At 38.5% G+C, this 20,035-nt stretch overlaps 1 protein-coding gene across 4 annotated transcripts in view; it reads right to left on the minus strand.

The window, feature by feature from the left end:
- CUX2 (cut like homeobox 2) overlaps positions 1–20,035 on the minus strand; it is a 2,130,834-nt gene that overhangs the window by 589,325 nt on the left and 1,521,474 nt on the right. For all 4 annotated transcript variants that reach the window (XM_044068629.1, XM_044068630.1, XM_044068628.1 and 1 more), the window contains exon 5: positions 3,764–3,901. In XM_044068629.1, the coding sequence (XP_043924564.1) occupies positions 3,764–3,901 (138 nt within the window). The remainder of the gene's footprint in view (positions 1–3,763; positions 3,902–20,035) is intronic.

A 20,035-nucleotide genomic window follows, 5' to 3' on the forward strand; every position in this document is an offset into this window, starting at 1 on the left:
TCCATGGGGACTCCTGTCTGATCTCGTCTGTCAACCTGTCCATCACCATTGCAAATAAGAAAGGGCTCAGAGCTGATCCTTGATGTAATCCCACCTCCACCTGAAACGCATCCGTCACTCCCACTGCAGACCTCACTGCTGTCACACTACCCTAGTACATATCCTGTACCACTCTTACATACTTCTCTGACACTCTCGACTTCCTCATACAATACCACAACTACTCTCTAGGCACCCTGTCATATGCTTTCTCTAAGTCTACAAAAACACAATGCAACTCCTTCTGACCTTCTCTGTACTTCTCTATTAACACTCTCAGAGCAAACATTGCATCTGTAGTGCTCTTTCCTGGCATGAAACCATACTGCTGATCACTAATCATCACCTCCCTTCTTAACCTAGCTTCCACTACTCTTTCCCATAACTTCATGCTGTGACTGATCAGTTTAATCACTCTGTAGTTAATACAGCTCTGCACATCACCCTTATTCTTAAAAATCGGTACCAAAACACTTTTTCTCCATTCCTCAGGCATCCTCTCACTTTCCAAGATTTCATTAAACAATCTGGTTAAAAACTCCACTGCCATTTCAACTAAACACCTCCATGCTTCCACAGGTATGTCATCTGGACCAACAGCCTTTCCATTCTTCATCCTCTTCATAGCTATCCTTACTTCCTGCTTGCTAATCCATTGTACTTCATGATTCACTATCCCCACATCATCCAACCTTCTCTCCCTCTCATTCTCTTCATTCATCAATCCCTCAAAGTACTCTTTCCATCTCCTCAACACACTCTCCTCACTTGTAAGTATGTTTCCCTCATTATCCTTTATCACCTTTATCTGCTGCACATCTTTCCTAGCTCGGTCCCTCTGTCTAGCCAGGTCCTTTTCTCTTTCCTTAGTGTCCAATCTTTCATACAACTCTTCATATGCCATATCCTTAGCCTTCGCCACCTCTCTCTTTGCCATGCATCTCATCTCCTTATATTGCTGTCTACTTTCTTCATCTCTCTGACAATCCCACTTCTTCACCAACCTCTTTCTCTGTATACTCTCCTGTACTTCCTCATTCCTCCACCATGTCTCCTTGTCATCCTTCCTCTTTCCAGATGTCATACCAAGCACCTTTCTAGCCGTCTCCCTTACTAGCTCTGCTGTAGTTACCCAGCTATTTGGTAACTCTTCACTGCCACCCAGTGCCTGTCTTAACTCATCCCTGAACTCCACCTCACAATTACCCTTTTTCAGTTTCCACCATTTGATCCTTGGTGCTGCCCTCACACTCCTCCTCCTCTTCTTGATCACCAATGTCATCCTACAAACCACCATCCTATGCTGCCTAACTACACTTTCCCGGGTCACCACTTTACAGTCTCCAATCTCCTTCAAACTGGCCCTCCTACATAAGATATAATCCACCTGTGTGCATCTTCCTCCACTCTTGTATGTCACCCTATGCTCCTCCCTCTTGTTAAAATACGTATTCATCACAGCCTTGTCCATCCTTTTCACAAAATCCACTACCATCTGACCTTCTGCATTCCTTTGTTTAACACCATACCTACCCATCACTTCCTCATTCCCTCTGTTACCTTCATTAACATGCCCATGCTCCAATCACCACTCTCTCACCCTTGGGTACAGTCATCACCACTTCATCCAACTCACTCCAAAACTTTTCTTTCTCATCCATCGCACACCCAACTTGTGGAGCATATGCACTAACAACATTCATCATTACACCATCAATTTCCAGCTTCATAAACATCACTCTATCTATATATACCACACACACACACACACACACACATATATATATATATATATATATATATATATATATATATATATATATATACATATATAAACATACAATTCAAGGGGTATGGAGCTCACCCCCAACATCAAGCAGTCAGTGGGGCTTGCCTCCCTGCAAAAAAAAAAAAAGAGTTTAAAGGAGGAGAAAAAAGTTTGATATTTGCTGTTCTCTAGTATTTTCAGTCTTTTTTTGGTGTTTTGGGACTCAACATTTTGACTCCTGACATTTTGAAAGGGAACCATCAAGACACCTGCTACAGTTGGCTATTTTACTTCTGTCCATAAGACATGTCATTTCTTGTTTATTTTTGGGAGTCTAAGGTAAAGAACAGCAAACACCAGAAACCTCAGTGTTAGGAATGACTGCAGGAGATCTGATTTAGGAGCTGAAAGTATGTGTGTAATGGCCCTTTTAGGGGGCTGACTAAGTGACTTTGCTCAGAACTAAACCCTGAGCCCTGATTATTAGCAAGCATCTTAGACCTCCAGCCCAACAACGAGGTTTGCTTTAATTATTTTTTGTTTGTTTCTTTGTTTTTGTAAACCACTGAGGGCTATAGTCTCGTCAATGTCAGGCATAGAATTCTATAGCTTGTTGTTTGTTGTCAGTGGTACAACAGGTAACATGCTTGCCTTTGGTGCAAAAGGCTGCGGGCTCTTTTCCCACCCCAGGTAGATTGAGTGCTGACACTACTGTGCAGCTCAATGGGTGGGGAGGGTTTAGAAAAGATGACTACTAACTATAAACCTGTTGTTGGTTTGCCAAACATTTGCTATTGCATATCACCAGCACACCACTTTTTTATGTAACAAAGCCAATTTACTCTTCAAGGGCAGCAGGCCCTGAATTTGTAGATGAAAAACTAAAATGCAAAGTTGTTTGCCAGCAGCAACCGCTTCATTAGTTTCACATCTCTCTAATGTGGAATTATTCAGATGACTTTTACTTCTGCAGAGATTGTGCATACTGACTGATATTGGTGGATTATAATGACGACAGTTTGAGTGGTCTTTCAAGGTTTTAATGTTCTGAGAAGGGTAGCCTTGTCATTATTGTTTCATATGTTTTGTTTCACTGCTTACTAGAAAAATAATCAAAACTAGAAATTTACAATACATTCTGACAAGTGGTGCTGTACTAAACAAAGAATTTAATTTAATACAATTAGAAAGGTGAATCAAAGAACACGTGCATTTATGGATGGTCTTAAAATGTGTGAAGGAGATCCAAGGTTTGAAAACAACCCAAAGGTACACATAATCTGCCACTGGCCAGATGCATTTTTGTGAATGTGGATTTTAATGCAGTTTCAATGAATATGAGTTTCAAGGGCAGAGAAGTTTACTGTTGCTCATGCTAAGTCTGCTTTCAATGTCAGACTGTTTTGTTTAGTTTAGCAAATGGCTAACAGTGTTTGTGCTAAAAAATTTGAAATAAAGGTTTTAAAATAAATCCAAATAGCTGTAATCATTGTAGAAGTAAAGAAGAAAACAGTATTCAGACCGACATGTTTGAAGTGTTTTATGGTAACGGGGGTAGGTGAGAGACAAGTAATGGGATACTGGCATGGTTGCTGGGTGGGAAGATGTAGGGGGCCATGATCCACTACCCTGCCTAGGGTCCCATTTGACCATGATCTGGCTCTGCCATCACCTATTGGCTCCTGACTTGAGCAGAGTTTTCTCTAATATGATTTGAATCCCATTTCCCTACTCCGATTTATCTTACAACAACCCCGGTCTTGTTTCTGCACTCAGTTTGCTATGCTATAAACATCAATGTGACCTCAATGACAGTATGTTGCTACAGCACAACTGTTTCAATGACATGGTCATCTATTTATTTTTAATAGCTGTCATAGCAAGAAAACACCACTTACTAAGGAAAAAGTCACAAAGTACATTTTAATAGCTATGATGTCTAATTAGGCGTTGTACCTTCTGTGCTGTGCAAGTCCAGATGTTTTCTCCAGCATTTAGAGAGTTCCTTCAATGTATGGTTTTCAGGATCACTTCCATGAAGCTGTTGCAACCTCTCTTCCAAACTGTGTGCTGCTCCAAGTACAGGAACTGGATCTGCACAAACACAAAGGAAGACTATGTGGGTCAGGTGGTGGAACACAGCACATGCAATATCAGTCTTACTTACTCACCAAACAAAAACACAAAGATGAGACAATGCTCACTTGTCCTTTGACCAGCTCTGAAAATGAAATCAGACTTTTTGAAGCAGCAATGCATGTGCTTATAGATGCATGAAAGACTGGGGGTGGTTTGGTGGTTTATTTTATTTTAACAACTGGATACCACTCCTTATGTTAACAAGGTCATTTTTGCTTGACAGATGGGAGAATTAACAAAAGTAATTGAAAGAGCAAAGGAAGGGATTTATACCTGATAAAGTCACTTATGCTAACTGAACTGTTTCTGAAATGCTCTAATACTAGCCAGTGGCAGATTCTCCACTCCTTGAAACAGTACTTGGATAACATGAAACACTGACATACTAGGGGATGGAGGAGTACAGCTGTATAAGATACTTAATGCAACATAACTGCAGTGGTGGTGCTGCGGTAGCGTTGTCGCCTCACAGTTAGACGTTGCCCGTTCGATTCTCAGTTAGAGCTTCTTCTGTGTGGTGACATGCGTGAATGGGCGTTCCTTCGTTGAAGGTTGTGCGTTAGGCCTGGCAAGCCAGCATGTAAAAATCTACTGCCAATCATTAGCGGACCGGAGTTCTGCTGTGGCGACCCCTAACCGGGAAAAGCCGAAAGACACAAACAAAACTGAACAAATGCACAGACATGTCATCCAATGAATATACCTCAAAGCCATTTTAATAAAAATTCAATAATTAAAATGGTTGAGTACTTTCATCTTGTCAAGTATCAGAAATAGTGAAACACTGAAATACTTGGGGGGATGGGGAAGTACAGTTGTATAAGATACTTACTGCAACAGTACATCTTAGAGGAGAGGTCACAGTGACAAAATCACAACATTTGGGTTTATCCACCTTCTGATCTCTTTCTGTCTTGTTGGATTTTCTTCAGCTATCAGCATACACACAAATACACAGAAACACACACACACACACACACACACACACACACACACACACACACACACACACACACACACACACACACACACACACACACACACACACACATAAATCTATATATCATTAACATGTGCCTAAATCTGTTCATGCACACATAAACACCTAGCATTATCATGCCTGCATATGTTGTTGCACACACACATATATATCTAGCATTATCATGTGCCTGCATCTGTTCTTGCACACGCATATATATACCTAGCATTATCATGTGCCTGCATCTGTACTTGCACACACATATATACCTAGCATTATCATGTGCCTGCATCTGTTCTTGCACACACATATATACCTAGCATTATCATGTGCCTGCATCTGTTCTTGCACACACATATATGTAGCTAGCATTATCAAGTGCCTGCATCTGTTCTTGCATACACATACATACGTAGCATTATCATGTGCCTGCATCTGTTCTTGCACACACATATATACCTAGCATTATCATGTGCCTGCATTTGTTCTTGCAAACACATATATACCTAGCATTATCATGTGCCTGGATCTATTGCTGCACACACACACACACATATATACCTAGCATTATCAAGTGCCTGTATCTGTTCTTGCATTCACACACATATATACCTAGCATTATCATGTGTCTGCATCTGTACTTGCACACACATATATACCTAGCATTATCATGTGCCTGCATCTATTGCTGCACACCACACACACATATATACCTAGCATTATCATGTGCCTGCATCTGTTCTTGCACACACACACATATACCTAGCATTATCATGTGCCTGCATCTGTTCTTGCACACACACACATATACCAAGCATTATCATGTGCCTGCATCTTTTCTTGTACACACATATATACCTAGCATTATCATCTGTTCTTGCACACACATATATACCTAGCATTATCATCTGTTCTTGCACACACATATATGTATCTAGCATTATCAAGTGCCTGCACCTGTTCTTGCATACACATACATACCTAGCATTATCATGTGCCTGCATCTGTTCTTGCACACACATATATACCTAGCATTATCATGTGCCTGCATTTGTTCTTTCAGCCGTATGGAATCATCTCAGTGAAGTGCATCTGTACTGAAGCCAGACCACAGTAGTAAAGTTACAAATAGCACATTAGCAATTCAGAATAAACAGACTCAAATTATATACAGATATCCCTAAGAGGATGGAGGGAGGGTAGCTTTAATGTTGGAGTGACCTCTTACAGGTTCATAAGGGTCTGAGGAACTAGATCTGGATCCACTCATCCAGGACAGATTTAAAGTGCATTAGGGATCTACTTTGTTTGATACACTGAAGGCATTACTTCATAAGTATCCTTTGGAAGAGGTATCTATCCCCACAATGTTTTTTGTTAATATTACAAGTTACATTCCCCTCACGGTGGTGGTGCTGCGGTAGCGTTGTCGCCTCACAGTAAGACGCTGCCGGTTCGATTGTCAGCTAGAGCGTCTTCTGCGTGGAGATATGCGTGAATGGGCATACCTTCGTTGAAGGTTGTGCATCAGGGCTGGTAACTTGGCATGTAAAAATCAACTACCAATCATTAGCGGACCGGAGTTCCGCTGTAGGGACCCCTAACCGGGAAAAGCCAAAAGACACAAACAAATTGCAATTTACATCCCTAGAATGGGTATTGCTGGTGCCACCTGTTTTGTGAACCCAGAAAAGGTCAATCATTATAGAATCACAGGCAATCTTGTAAGCTAAGCAGAGGCTGCCATGTAGACATAGGTAGGAGATGGAATGCAGTGACAGGACTTTACAGCTTTGGAACCTTATAATTAAAAGGCTTTCTTGGTGAGGAAACACTGTGGCTTTTCTAGTTGGGTAGTATGCTTGGATACACTCTTTTAAAAGAGGGCACCCTATTCTATTATGAGGGAGGAGTAGGGATGTACAATAACTTCCTTGGAACTGCAGGATATGCCTTCAGTGATTAACAGTATAAGATAGAAGAATTTCCTAATGATAGCTGAGTAGTAGTTAAAACAGAGTTTGCTGTCTGTGAATGTAGCTAGATCTCTTATGACAGTATCTATTTTGGGGGATATCATATATGACATTGTTTCAAGAGTGTTTCTGTTTCCTAAAGACAACAATACTGCATTTTGTTGCCCTGAGCTTAAAACCATGGCCCTGACACTGTACATGGGATGGGCCATTTTCGGAAATATAGATGTCATCTAGTGAGCTGATGGCAACTCTGAGTTTTTTGTCATCAGTAAACTTAGTCACCCACAGATCCTTGATGACGGCTTGGATGTCAATAAAGTAGATGCTGAATAGCAGTGGCCACAAAACAGAGCCATGTAGGATGCCACTGGGACTGCCTTTTCAAGGACAGCATGCCACTACCTCTGTGTGAGTTCTTTCTGTGCTAGTTTGCTTTGCAACAAATTATGTACCCTTAATTAGGTCACTTTCTCAGTAATGTTGGAGTGTGGAATAGTGTTAAAGGCCCTATCTAAAACCAGATAAGCACTGTAAATTGATTTGCTGTCATACAGTGCTTTGGCAACTATCTCAAAGGAACATCTCTTCTTGAGCAACAGGCAGGACCTATTTTTCACATGGCCAGACTGTTTAGGACTGTAGGCTTGCAAGTTGTCAAAAATACTGCTTATGAACTCCATAATGATATACTCCATTATTTTACAAATAATGCTGGCTAATTGGTCGAAAGTTACACAGATCAGTGATAAGACCATCCTTGTGGAAGGTGTATTACAACAGCAGTCTTCCAAGACTGGGTAAACACACAGTGCAGAGACAAAGATGGAACATGTTTCACTTCCAAGATGGCTGCACACTGAGCAACAGCTTAATTTCAGCTCACTTTGTGTGAAAACAGAAACTTGGAAAACAGCCAGTGAACTTATCTTTTTGGGTTAATTTCAGTAACGTGCTAGTAAGTGCACTGCCAGGATGCCAGCAAAAAAGAAATTCACAGAACCTGAAAGCAAATCAATTACAAAAGGTGAGGAGACAATACTGTCTGGGAAGAATTCTGTAGCTGTTCAGCAATAAGCAGTGCAAGCTCGAGCTTTGGTGCAAGACATGACTTTCAGTAATGTAAAGAAAAAATAAGTCAAATGTGCTCAGAGCTGATTAAAATAAATGAAACACTGAAGGAGTGTATCGATTCAAATAACAAAAGACTGAAAAAATGGAAGAAGCTTTGAAAAGATACTCAGATGAGCTGATAAAACTGCCAAAATCAGAGGACGAAATAAAGAAAAGGCTATATGAGTCTGAGACTGCTCAAGAAGAGAAGTTTCAAAAATGGCAGAATTAGAGGACAGAGCACATATTAAAGACCTGTGATTTTCTGCTGTACCAGAGAAACTGGAAAGAATAGGCAGTATTAACTTTATGAAATAAGCAACTGGACTCGTACTCCACAGCAGGAGTTGTCAATTGAAATGCACATTGTGTGTATGCTCCAAACCTACACCTGAGAAAGCAATCCAGACCTTTAATAGTAAAGATGCAATCTTACCTGAAGAAAGAGTTGATTCTAAATAAACTGTGGCAGAAGGACAACGTACTAAAAGTGGAAGACAGTAGAGTGTTAGTGGAAAATTATTACTCACTGTACACTACGTAGTGTAAATTTATTACACCGATCAGGGAATGTCAAGAAGCAGGTTAGAGATTCAAGCTGCTGTATCTGACTATTTTTTCCTGGAGGGTCAAAATCTTTTTTGTTGTAGAAAATGAAAAGGAGGAAATACAAAAGTTTGTCTAACAAAAAGTGAGACATCAAACAGAAGGAATTCTGCTTCTTATTCTTCTGATAATGAAGCCCATAGAGAGACTATGCCAGTGAAACCTTTTCCAATGTTCCAAAGGAAAATGCTTCAGAGACAGAAAAAGGCACAAGAGTTGATTATAAGAACCAGGAGTACATTTGTCCTTCTTCTTTCTTTCTTTCTTTCTTTTTTTCTTTCTTTCTTCTTGTTCTAAGAAATATAGGCACTGCAATTTAAAAAGAGAAGAAAGCCTGGACAAAAGAGTATGACATAAGAAAAAATGAAGAACACTGAAAATAATGAAAAGTTTTCCTCTAGCAAATAAATGCCGACAGTGGAATATGGTTGACAACTGTGTATCTGGTTATCAAGTTTATATGGAGACAATCTGATAGGGGCAATAAAAACAGAATACTTTTTTTGGGTCTACTTCACCCTGTCGAAAGCTGATATTGTCGGCACCAAAATGTCGAAAGCGAAAGTCATCATCCTTGTAAATGGAAATCTCCGTAAGGGGAGATTTCCGTTTACTGCAATGTAGTGCAATCTCAGAGTTGGTATATTTTAGTAGTGGGGGTGGGGGTGGGAGGTGCAGCAATTTGTATTGTGTTTTGGAGGGGTTTTTTTGTGTGTTCAATGTTTGGGGGTTTTGACATTTTCGTGTAGATTATTACGCTGTCGACAGTTTGAGTTTTCAATGGCGTAATATAAATGCCTTTTTTTCTTTCATTGGATAGGAGATGATGTTTTCTAAATGCTTTCAAATTGTTTTCGATATCTGGGAGAGGAATAAAGAAAAAGATAGACAGCAGTTAGTGGAAGAAGAAGGACAGGCTTGTACAATGTGTCTTAGAATGGATAACCTTACTTATAGGTTAATCCAAGTCTATGAGTGTGGCTGTCAGTGGGTCTATATTAGAACATCGAAGTATTACTACATCGAATGTTCTAATATCGAACCATTTCACTCGAAACACCACAACATCGAACACTCAGAACAGCAAATTTTTTTCCAACAAACATACACACAACACAAGCAAACCAAAACACATAATCCACACACATACACTTCACAAAACCCTACACTATACCATACATACACTACTAGCTATCCACTTATCTTAACCCAACCCTAACCCTAAGGTCTGTAACTACTGCACACTCACCTTACCCGCTCCCTAACCCTAAAGTCCCTATCGCACACTCACCTTACCCGCTCCCTAACCCTAAAGTCCCTATCGCACACTCACCTTACCCACTCCCTAACCCTAAAGTCCCTATCACACACTCACCTTACCCACTCCCTAACCCTAAAGTCCCTATTGCACACTCAAGTTACCCACTCCCTAACCCTAAGGTCTCTATCGTACACTCACCTTCGTTCTCACACTTACCTTAACCCAGTCCGTAACCTTCGCTCCACAGTCGAGGAAATAGTGATGCTGCAGAAACAGCCCACCGAATACTTTCCCTAGGAAAGTATTCGATATTCTGCAGCTTCGCTATAATCAGCGTTCAATGCAAAGGGTTCGATATTAGTACATTTGAAGTAGTGATACTTTGATGTACCAATATAAACCTGCTGTCAGTCTGGGACAACTGGTCTTATTAGGAGGGTTAAACTTCATCATTTGAAGATGTGCATAGTTTTGTGAGTTAGTATTAAGTTAGTAGGTTCTGGGTATGTTCTGGGGGTATGTTTGTTTTTTGTTTAAGGGTTTTCATTAAAACAAAAAGGCTTATAAGATGTGACATAGGTTCAAATGGATATGACAGGAAACAACTGTATAAAAGACCAACCTGAAAACACTAGTGTATGCATGTAACACAAAAGCTAAAACTAGACATTAAAAAAAAAAGATTTTATACATAACAGGTGGAAATAAAAGTTTCTTATCATAGTAATATCACTTTCCATATTATCTTTAAATGTGAATGGTCTCATATATATATATATATATATATATATATATATATATATATATATATATATATATATACATACAAAAAAGTAGTGAATTATATTATAATGCAGAATACTAATAGCTATGCTACAGGAAACACATTTGAAAAGAGCTAAGCATGTGAATTTCATAAAGAAAGGATTTCAGGATATCAAATTATCTGGGACAAAGTAAAACTGGAGTACTTATATTAATTGTGAGAGGAGCACCAACAGTGACAGAAGAACAAAAAAGAATAATGGCAGATTTTAGTACAAAGGGGCTACTGGCAAGGGAGGAGGATTACACCGGCATGTATTTTTTAGTACAAAGGGGCTACTGGCAAGGGAGGAGGATTACACCGGCATGTATTTATATTCCGCCTAAAATTGCTACAATTCTGGGAGAAATAATCAACTTTCAGCGGGAAATATTACTTACAGGTGGAGATTGGAAGTTCATTGGCAAAAGTGAGGATGTATCTGGAGGGGGCCTAAAAGGGTAAAGATAACAAGAGAGGTCAGATTTTTTAAAGAAATTTATGAAATTATTTGGTATGGGAGATGTGAATTGAGTAATAGGACTATGGACAGAAATGACATATTATTTCCTGAGGTTCAAAAATTGAGCTAGGCTAGACTGAAATTATACTTCACAGGAACATGTGCATTTATTTATTATTTATTTATTATTTATTGACATTTGTTGACCAAGGAAGTCCGATTGGGTCAGAAACCCATTTTCAGTGGAGGCCTGGGAAGAAAAACTTGACATAAAGTACAGAATTTTTGACAATGTACAGTATACATTACACATACAACTTAGTTCAAAATATTAATCAAGAGTGAGAAAAAAACGTAATAGCTTAAAGCATTATTACACAAGATAAATAGACATCACACATATAGTTTGGCAAAGCATATTACAATCAAAAATGAGAATTGTATAGTGTGTCTTAAAGTATTGTTATATAAGATAAATAGACATGGTAAAGCTTAGATATGAAAGAATATTAATTTGTAGTTAGGGTCTGTTTGGGATACATGATAAATTGAACAGTAAGAAGACATCTGAGTTCTTGTAGGTGTAAGTGGTATGTTTATAGAGTGTGAGGGGTGTATAGTTTTCCATATAGGATTACTGAGATGGAGAGAGAGATGAGATGGAGAGAGGGTAGGTAAGGAACAGTTGACTAGGGAAAAAATAATTTTTAGAGACTAGGTAAGCTAGAGTAGAGAGAGCTGTATAGAGGCTAGGTAAGGAGTATGAGAGATGTATAGAGGCTAGGTAAGGAGTATGAGAGATGTATAGAGGATAGGTAAGGAGTATGAGAGATGTTTAGAGGCTAGGTATGGAGTATGAGAGATGTATAGAGGCTAGGTAAGGAGTATGAGAGATGTATAGAGGATAGGTAAGGAGTATGAGAGATGTTTAGAGGCTAGGTAAGGAGTATGAGAGATGTATAGAGGTGAGATAAGGAGTATGAGAGATGTTTAGAGGTGAGGTAAGGAGAAAGTGAAAAATATAGGAAAGATGTCGTTTGAGATGTAGGGGCTGGTGGAGATGAGAGATGAGTAAGAGATCATTAGTTAGGGGAGAAAGGGTGCAAGGAAAATAGGTAGAGGGTCAGGGGAGGAGTTTGGCACCAAGGATATTGGGGAGGTAGCATGGAGAGGGAGAAGGTATAGGGAGACGTAGTAATATACTTAGGATGAAGAGATGGAAAAGAAGTATGTTAGCCTTTGGGAGAGTAACAGAGACAGATGTGTTGCAAAGGTGATTTGTTCAGGGTCAGTTTGAAACCCTTAATGAGTCTAAAGTGGTGATATTTAGGGGTAGGATATTCCATTGTTTAGCAATGGAGAAAGAGTAGAGGTTTATACCAGCTATTTTATGAGGCTTACATACTTCTAAGAGTAGTTTATTATTAGAGTGGAGACTTCTGGATGGGATATAGAGCTGTAGGATATATTTTAATGCTGGGCAGCTGTCAGACTTGTGTATTGACTTATGTGTTTGAGTTAGTTGCACCTAACTAAGGTATTGGGTAAAATCAAGGCAATTTAATTCATTGAGGGCCTGGCACTGATGTGTACGATAAGACAGGCCAGTGGCAAATTTAGCAGTTTCGTAGTAACATGATTGGAGCTTGTTTTTGACAGACATGTGGAAGTTTGTAAGGATGAGGGCCCCATACAAAAGGGAGGGGAGCAAGTAAGTATTAGCCAGAGATTTTTTTTTTTTTTTGGTGGGGTTATCTAGGAATTGTTTCTTCCTGTTGAGATTGCCTAGCTTAAAGTGTGTGTGTTTTTATGGTGTTTAATGTGTGAGGTTCAAAGGAGAGTTTATCAATGTTGTTGCCCAGTAACTTTGCTTGCGTTACTATTTCTATTTCTGTATTATTTAGTCAGTATATTTTGAAGTCATGCAGAAGAGGTCTTGGTGTGAACATTAACAGTTTGGTCTTTTTGGGGTTTAGTAGTACTTGTGCCTTATTTAACCAGGTTTCAATGGAGGTAAAAGCATTTTGATTTATTTTTAGGAGATGCTGTAAGTTATTGGCAGTGGAGATAATAGCGGAATTGTCAGCATATTGAATTAGCTTGCTGTCAAGAGAGGCTGTATGAAGATTGTTAATAACAATATTGAAAAGTAGGGGTCTAAGGATGGAGCCCTGAGGGATGCCGGTTTTATTTTTCAGGTAGTGTGATAGGCTATTTTGCCATCTAACACATTGTTTTCTGTTGGTTAAGTAGCCAGCAAACTATTTTAGAGTTGGTGGACAGCATCCTAATGTAGTTAATTGTTGTAGTAATTGTTGATGTGATACTGTTTCAATGGCCTTAGATAAGTTCAGTAGTATTACTGAGGTTAACTGGCCAGAGTCTAAGGCTTTGTTTACAGTATCTGTGAAGGATATGTGTGCAGTGGATGTGCTGTGTCCTGGGCAGACACTGTGTTGGGTGGGAGCAATGAAATTGTTATCAGTAAGATGTTTCAGTAGTTAAATATGAATGCATTTTTCCAGTATTTTAGATAAAGGTGAAAGGATGGAGATGGGGTGGTAGTTTATCAACTCATTGGTATTTCCACCCTTGAAATAGATCCAACACCAACAGAAACAAGAATATCCTGAACGTGACCAATAAGTGTTTCAACTCCTTCAAATAGTAATGAAATTTATTCCAAACATATAAAACACGGCACTAACATAAAAAATGGTACTGACATACGAAAGTAAATTGATGTTAAGCACTTTCACTCACTATGTGAGCTTCTTCAGAACATCAGAATCAGCTGTCTGTCTGATTTATGGCGCCAAATTTTGTATTTATACAAGCTGACACAGCTAATTCTGATGTTCTGAAGAAGCTCACATAGTGAGTGAAAGCGCTTAACATCAATTTATTTTCGTATCAGTTATTTTTTATGTCAGTACTGTTTTTTATGTTAGTGCCGTGTTTTATATGTTTGGAATAAATTTCATTAATATTTGAAGGAGTTGGAACACTTATTGGTCACGTTCAGGATATTCGTATTTCCACCCTTATGTAGGGGTGTTAGAATAGATTTTTTTCCAGATTTGAAGGACTTCAGATTCTGTAATAGAGCTATTGATTATTATGCTAATAGGGTAGGCTATGGCATCTGCTGCGATTTTTAGGTATTCTGAAGGAATGCTGTCTAGGGAGAGAGAGCAAACTTTTAATTTTAGAAGGAGCTTATGTATTAGAGAGGTGGGAATAGGTTGTAGAGAGAAAGGAGGAGCTGAAGAGGATATTTTGTGAAAATCAGGTTTGGGTGGGTTGTTGGTGCTGGTATTATTGTTAGTTGTTTCAGGTGGGAATAGATTTAGTGCTGAGTTGGAGTTTGGGTTTATTTTATGATAGTTTGTAAATTTAAGAATACTTTCTATAAAGTGGGAGTTAAAGATGTTAGCTATTGCAGATGTATCTTTGTTAGGGGCTAGTGAAGGGTTTTGAGTAGACGTTGGAGTTAGGAGTCTTGAGATAGAGTTTCAGAAATTTCTTGGGTTTTTGTTTTGGTTGGTAAGTTGTTAGAAGAAGTATTTTTTTTTGTCAGCGAGTACTAATTTCTTGCACTTGCTGTGTAGTTGTTTATATATACGTAGGTTGTCGTTATTTTTATTCTTATGCCAATTATTCAATGCTCTGTCTCTAGATTGCATTATTTGTTTTGTAACTCTTGAAAGTCATGGTGCATGACTGCTTTTTATTCTTTTAGTACGGAGAGGGGCAAGACTGTTAAGTGTGTCTAGAAAGACTTTGTTAAAATGGTGAATGGTCTCATTTGGAGGAAGAGTTTTTAGTGAGCACCAATTTATTGTTTTTAAATATTATGGAATATGTGTTTGTTAAATTTAGTGAGATTTTAGTAGTTTTATAGGTATGGAGGTTAGAGTCCTATGGGCGAGTTCTGTGGGTATAGGCAGAAAGATGGTCACTTACGTTACTTGGAAGTGTATTACAATTAGTGTATTTATGGGGTTCTGATACTAACTTCCAATCTAAAGTAGTGCCATGGTGATTATTCTTTGGCATTCTGGGTGGGGTAGTAATGAGCTGTGTGAAGCCGTGAAGATTAATACTATTTTCTGGAGAGTCAGTCATAAGGGTTTGCCAGTCAATATTTAGGTCTTCCATAATAATAGTTTCCTTGTTAATATTTGGGGTAGTCCAGGAAAGAAAGTTTTCAAGTGTAGAAATATTTTGGCCAGGGGGCATATATACTACTGCAACACATATTTGTTTAGAGTTGTTCAACTGTAGGGATGTAAGGAGAATTCCTGCTTTAGCAAAATATGTGACTGATTTTGCTAGGGGGGATATAATGTAGGTATTGCAATAGATTAGGGCTACACCCCCTGCTATTTTACTGGTTCTGTCTTGTCTTAGAATGTTGTACCCTGGTGGTACTATTTCTGTATCTTTAATGTGTGGCTTTAACCAGCTGAAAGTCAGTAATTTTGTTGCAAGTACTGCGTACATTTATAGTAACAAAAATTATATTTTTAGAGGGGGATTATGATTGTATGTAGTATACTGTGGAGTATGGTTGGGTGAAGTATACTGTGGAGTATGACTTGATGTAGTATACTGTGGAGTAATTTGGGATGTAGTATACTGTGGAGTATGGCTGGGTGTAGTATACTGTGTAGGCCCAGGTTTAGGGTATATATTCCCACATTGGAGAAGTTTAAGGAGGTGGTTAATGAGATATTGATGGAAGGTAAATTTTATATTGTATTTTGTAGTTGTGTGAGGTAGAAAGTTAGGTTTGGTGGGAATGGATAGGAGATTATTTTTTGTAGTGAATGTGGTAGCATTCAATTAGGCTGGCATTTATATGTGAAAGGCTGTCTAGGTAGATGGTTGGAGGTGAGGTTTGAGTTGGTCTTTTAGTAGGGGCATGTAATAGAGAGCTTTTTGGGGATGTGAGTTGTGTGAGTATGAGTAGTGAGGTGATAAGAGATAACATGAGAGAGGTATATTGTAATGGGGATTGCATAATGTTATGAGATGGGATATATTTGTTGGTAATTGAGGAAAATAGAGTAATAGTGGAAGGGTAGAGTTGAGAAGTGGTGTGGGATTAGAATAGAAATGTTTAATTGTGTTTGAAGATTGTAGTGTTTGGAGAGAAGATAGAGTTTATAAAGGGAAGAACTGTCTATTTTTCAGGTGTGAATTGTGAGAGTTTGGAATAGTGAGTCCTGATAGGCTGTAAGAGGCAAGGGGTGGAGTTATGTTGAGTATAAAGTAAAATGTAAGGGGTGGTTGGGAATGGGGGTAGGATAGGGGAGCTGAGTGAGCCCAAAGGCCACACGGAGCGATTCAGACCCAGGACACCACTGCAGACCAGGTAAGTGAACAACAATCAGTGAAAGTCTACATTATACTGGGATTAACTTAGCTTTAGTAGAAGGCATCAAACACTATGTATTTTTGTTTGTTGTTATGCAGTAGAAGGTGACGAGAGGAGGAGGCAGAAGCCAGAGAGGTAGAAATGCTAATTAAATATAACAGGGATTGGCAGGCAAATAATTAGGTCTCAGGGGTATTTATTTATTTATTTATTTATTTGAAGTTTTTTTGATGGTCCATTTGGCCGAAGGAGCCCATTTTCAATGGAGTCCTGGGGAGAAATGCTCCATAGATACAGTATATTAAACAACAGGTTATTAAAGTACAAGAAGAGTACATGAAGCAAAGGTATATGTTAATACAATTAGAAAACAAATCAACAGAAATTATATCACAATTAATAAAAGTTTACAAATATATAGTCCCTATCATTGCTAACATAGATGTTAAGTCTAAACAATAATAAGTAGGTATTTACAAGTCAATTAAACTAGGGAGCTATTTACAATATGTATGTTGTCACAGGAGAAATATGATCAGTGGGGGGATATGTAGGTTAAATGAAGTAAGGGAGAGATGAGTTAGGGGAAGTAGGGAAACAGAAGGAAAAGGGGAGGTAGATATTTGAGGTAGGATAAAAGGAGAGAGGGAGAAGGGGTAGGGAGTAAGGTAGCTGCTGGGGATGTTATGCAGGATGGGAACATGTGCAGTCCCAGAGAGATGTTAGGTGTGAGTGGAGCAGAGTTTTAAAGGTGGAAGGGCTGCTGGTGAGGTGAATATGAGGTGGGAGGGAGTTCCAGAGACGTGCTAAGGAAAAAGAGAGTAAAAGTTTGCCTGCTGGACAGGCAGGCTTGTATTTGCTGTTGAGATGTACAGGGGGGTAAAGGGGCTACTTAAGCATAAAAGATAGGTTGTTGTGGCAGGTGAAAGGAATAATACGTGGAGTAGGGGGGGGTGGAAAGTAGTACGTCTCAGGTAATGTGCAAGGTAACCTGACCTATGTTATATAAAATACAGCTCAAAATAACACAGTTTACCATACACTAGTGATAAAGAATTTGTCTAGACTATTGGAGGTCACGAGTCCGTGCACAGTGTTGGGAGGCTTCATGCTGGATTGAAAGAAGTGGGTGCTTTTGGAGGGAGACTTCTCTCTATTCAAGGCTTAGCCACCTGGGAAAAAAATTAAGGGAGACAATGAAGGAGGCAGAAATAAGTAAAACACAAATAGTCTTATAAGGGGGTAAGTTAGGTAGTCAGGAGTAGTGGCAGATTAGGAGAGTAGAAATGGTAAGCATTGCAGTTCAGAAAGTTAGTGAGACAGTGGTGGGAGGCAGGTTAAGGCAAACATGCATTTCATACAAGGAGAACAGAATAAATCAAACCTTCAGCAGCAGTTCTTACAGTAACAATGTAACCATCCACAGACTGCACTTAGCAAATAGCTAATTAAAATATTAACATGCAATCCTTCTTTCTGTTATTGGCTCATACATAAGCAAAAAATAACAATGGCACACTGTTCAACTTTCAGCCACAGGTCCTGTAGTGTGAACAACATTCTAACAGTTACATGTATACCATTCATCTAGCGACTGCACTAATTAGACAGCTTGAAGTGCATTCATGGGTGGTGCAGCATACTGATGTTTGTATCCTGCACGGTTTATAGCATATACCGTGTAGCATTAAATAGTGTGTTTTCAAAAACAACATTTAATTGAAAGTTTTAATATGTATCCAATAACTACTTCAGATCACAACTAAAATAAAAATGCAGGGAAATGAAATAAAAATGAGACATTGGCACTTCCCCATCTATCTGTAAAACAGGGAGGAATTTAAGGAATGGGTAGTGGAAATGAATAGGTCGTTATTAGGGAAGACATAAATTTCTTCTGAAAATATAGCTAAGGAATGAGATAAAATTAAAGCGGAGTTAAAGAATAGAGTGGAAATAAAAGAAAAAGAGATATGGTTAAGACATAACAATAATTATCTATAGGGACTGACAAAGGTTAAAGTATTGTAGAATAAGGGGAATATCATAGAAGAAGAAGAGGCAAAATTGCAGAGTGGTAAAGAGAAAACAGTCTACCTACATAATATACATGAGTTTAGAAAGATTGCTGTTAAGCAACAGTTCTTTGATAATAACTCCAGAGTGCAAAAACTTTTAGCACAATGGCTCATGCAACAGAAAGTATAAAGGGGTGTTGTCAAGTCTAGGGAGCCTATAACAAGGGTAATACCCAGAGAACTAGTAGAGATATTAGAATTATTTTGGAAATTTTATGAAAATCTGTATAAAACACAGGAATGTGGAAATAAGGGAAAAATACAAATGGAAATGTTTATGAAATAATTAAATGTGCCAATATTAGAAGTAGATCAGGCTCAATTATTAACAGTTAGGATAGGAGGACATGAGATAAAAATGGTGATGTATAATTAATCTACAAGAAAGTCCCCAGAAATATATGGTATTCCTATGGAAGATTGGAAGATTAGAAGCTAGGAGGGAAGAAAGTGACAAAGATCTGGAAGGTTTTGTTTAACAGTATTTTAAGAGGAGGATAAGTACCAACATACTGGAAGAAAGCAGTGGTAGCTGTAATACCTAAAGAGGGTAAAGATCCATCAGATCCAGCTTCATACAGGCCCATTTCAATACTAAACCATGAGTATAAAGTGTTCATGTCTACAATGGCTACAAGAATGGCACAAGTAATGCCAACATTGATAGATATGGATCAATGTGGTTTTCTGGAGGGAAAACAAACATCTGACAAAATTAACAGAACAATGATGATCCAGAGGGAAGTAAATGTAAGAAAATATGACTGCTGTTGGTGGGTCTTGATGCAGAGAAAACATTCAACAGAGTAAGCTGGGATTTTATGAGTAGGGCAATGGAAGCATTATCATTCCCTGATAAAATGATAAGGTTGACTAGGAGGATACGTGAGAGACTGGAGGAGGTGGGATCCACTCTGTTAAGTTCTGTTTGAGCAGAGGAACCTGGCAGAGGTATTCTCTTTCCCCTTTGTTATTTGCATTATATTCAGAACCACTGACAAAGAAAATAAGGGATTCAGAAATACAAGGATATAATTGCTATGGTAGTAAAGAAATGCAGACTTTATTTACAGACAATATTATTTTATACCTGATAAACCCAGAATAGGACATTTCAGTGTTGTGGAACATTTTGAGACAGTTTCAAGTGTTTTTGGATACAAAATTAAAGAAAATAAAACAAAGGCAATAGCTATAAACTATATATCCACACACAAATTGGTTCAGTAATACCTGTATTTATGGGGATATAATAAAATAAAGTACTTAGGATTATATATTAAAAATGATTTTGTTATGACAGCTAAGGATATGTGGGAAGAGACTAAACAGATAATGTAAAAACTGAGAAATTGGAAGCTCTCTTTTATGGACTTGGACAGAAAGATACTATCAGAGAAAATGGTTTTATACACAGATCAGGCA

The sequence above is a fragment of the Protopterus annectens genome, chromosome 4.part0 (genome assembly GCF_019279795.1).
Source record: "Protopterus annectens isolate FY-2018-M chromosome 4.part0, PAN1.0, whole genome shotgun sequence".
NCBI lineage: Eukaryota > Metazoa > Chordata > Ceratodontiformes > Protopteridae > Protopterus > Protopterus annectens.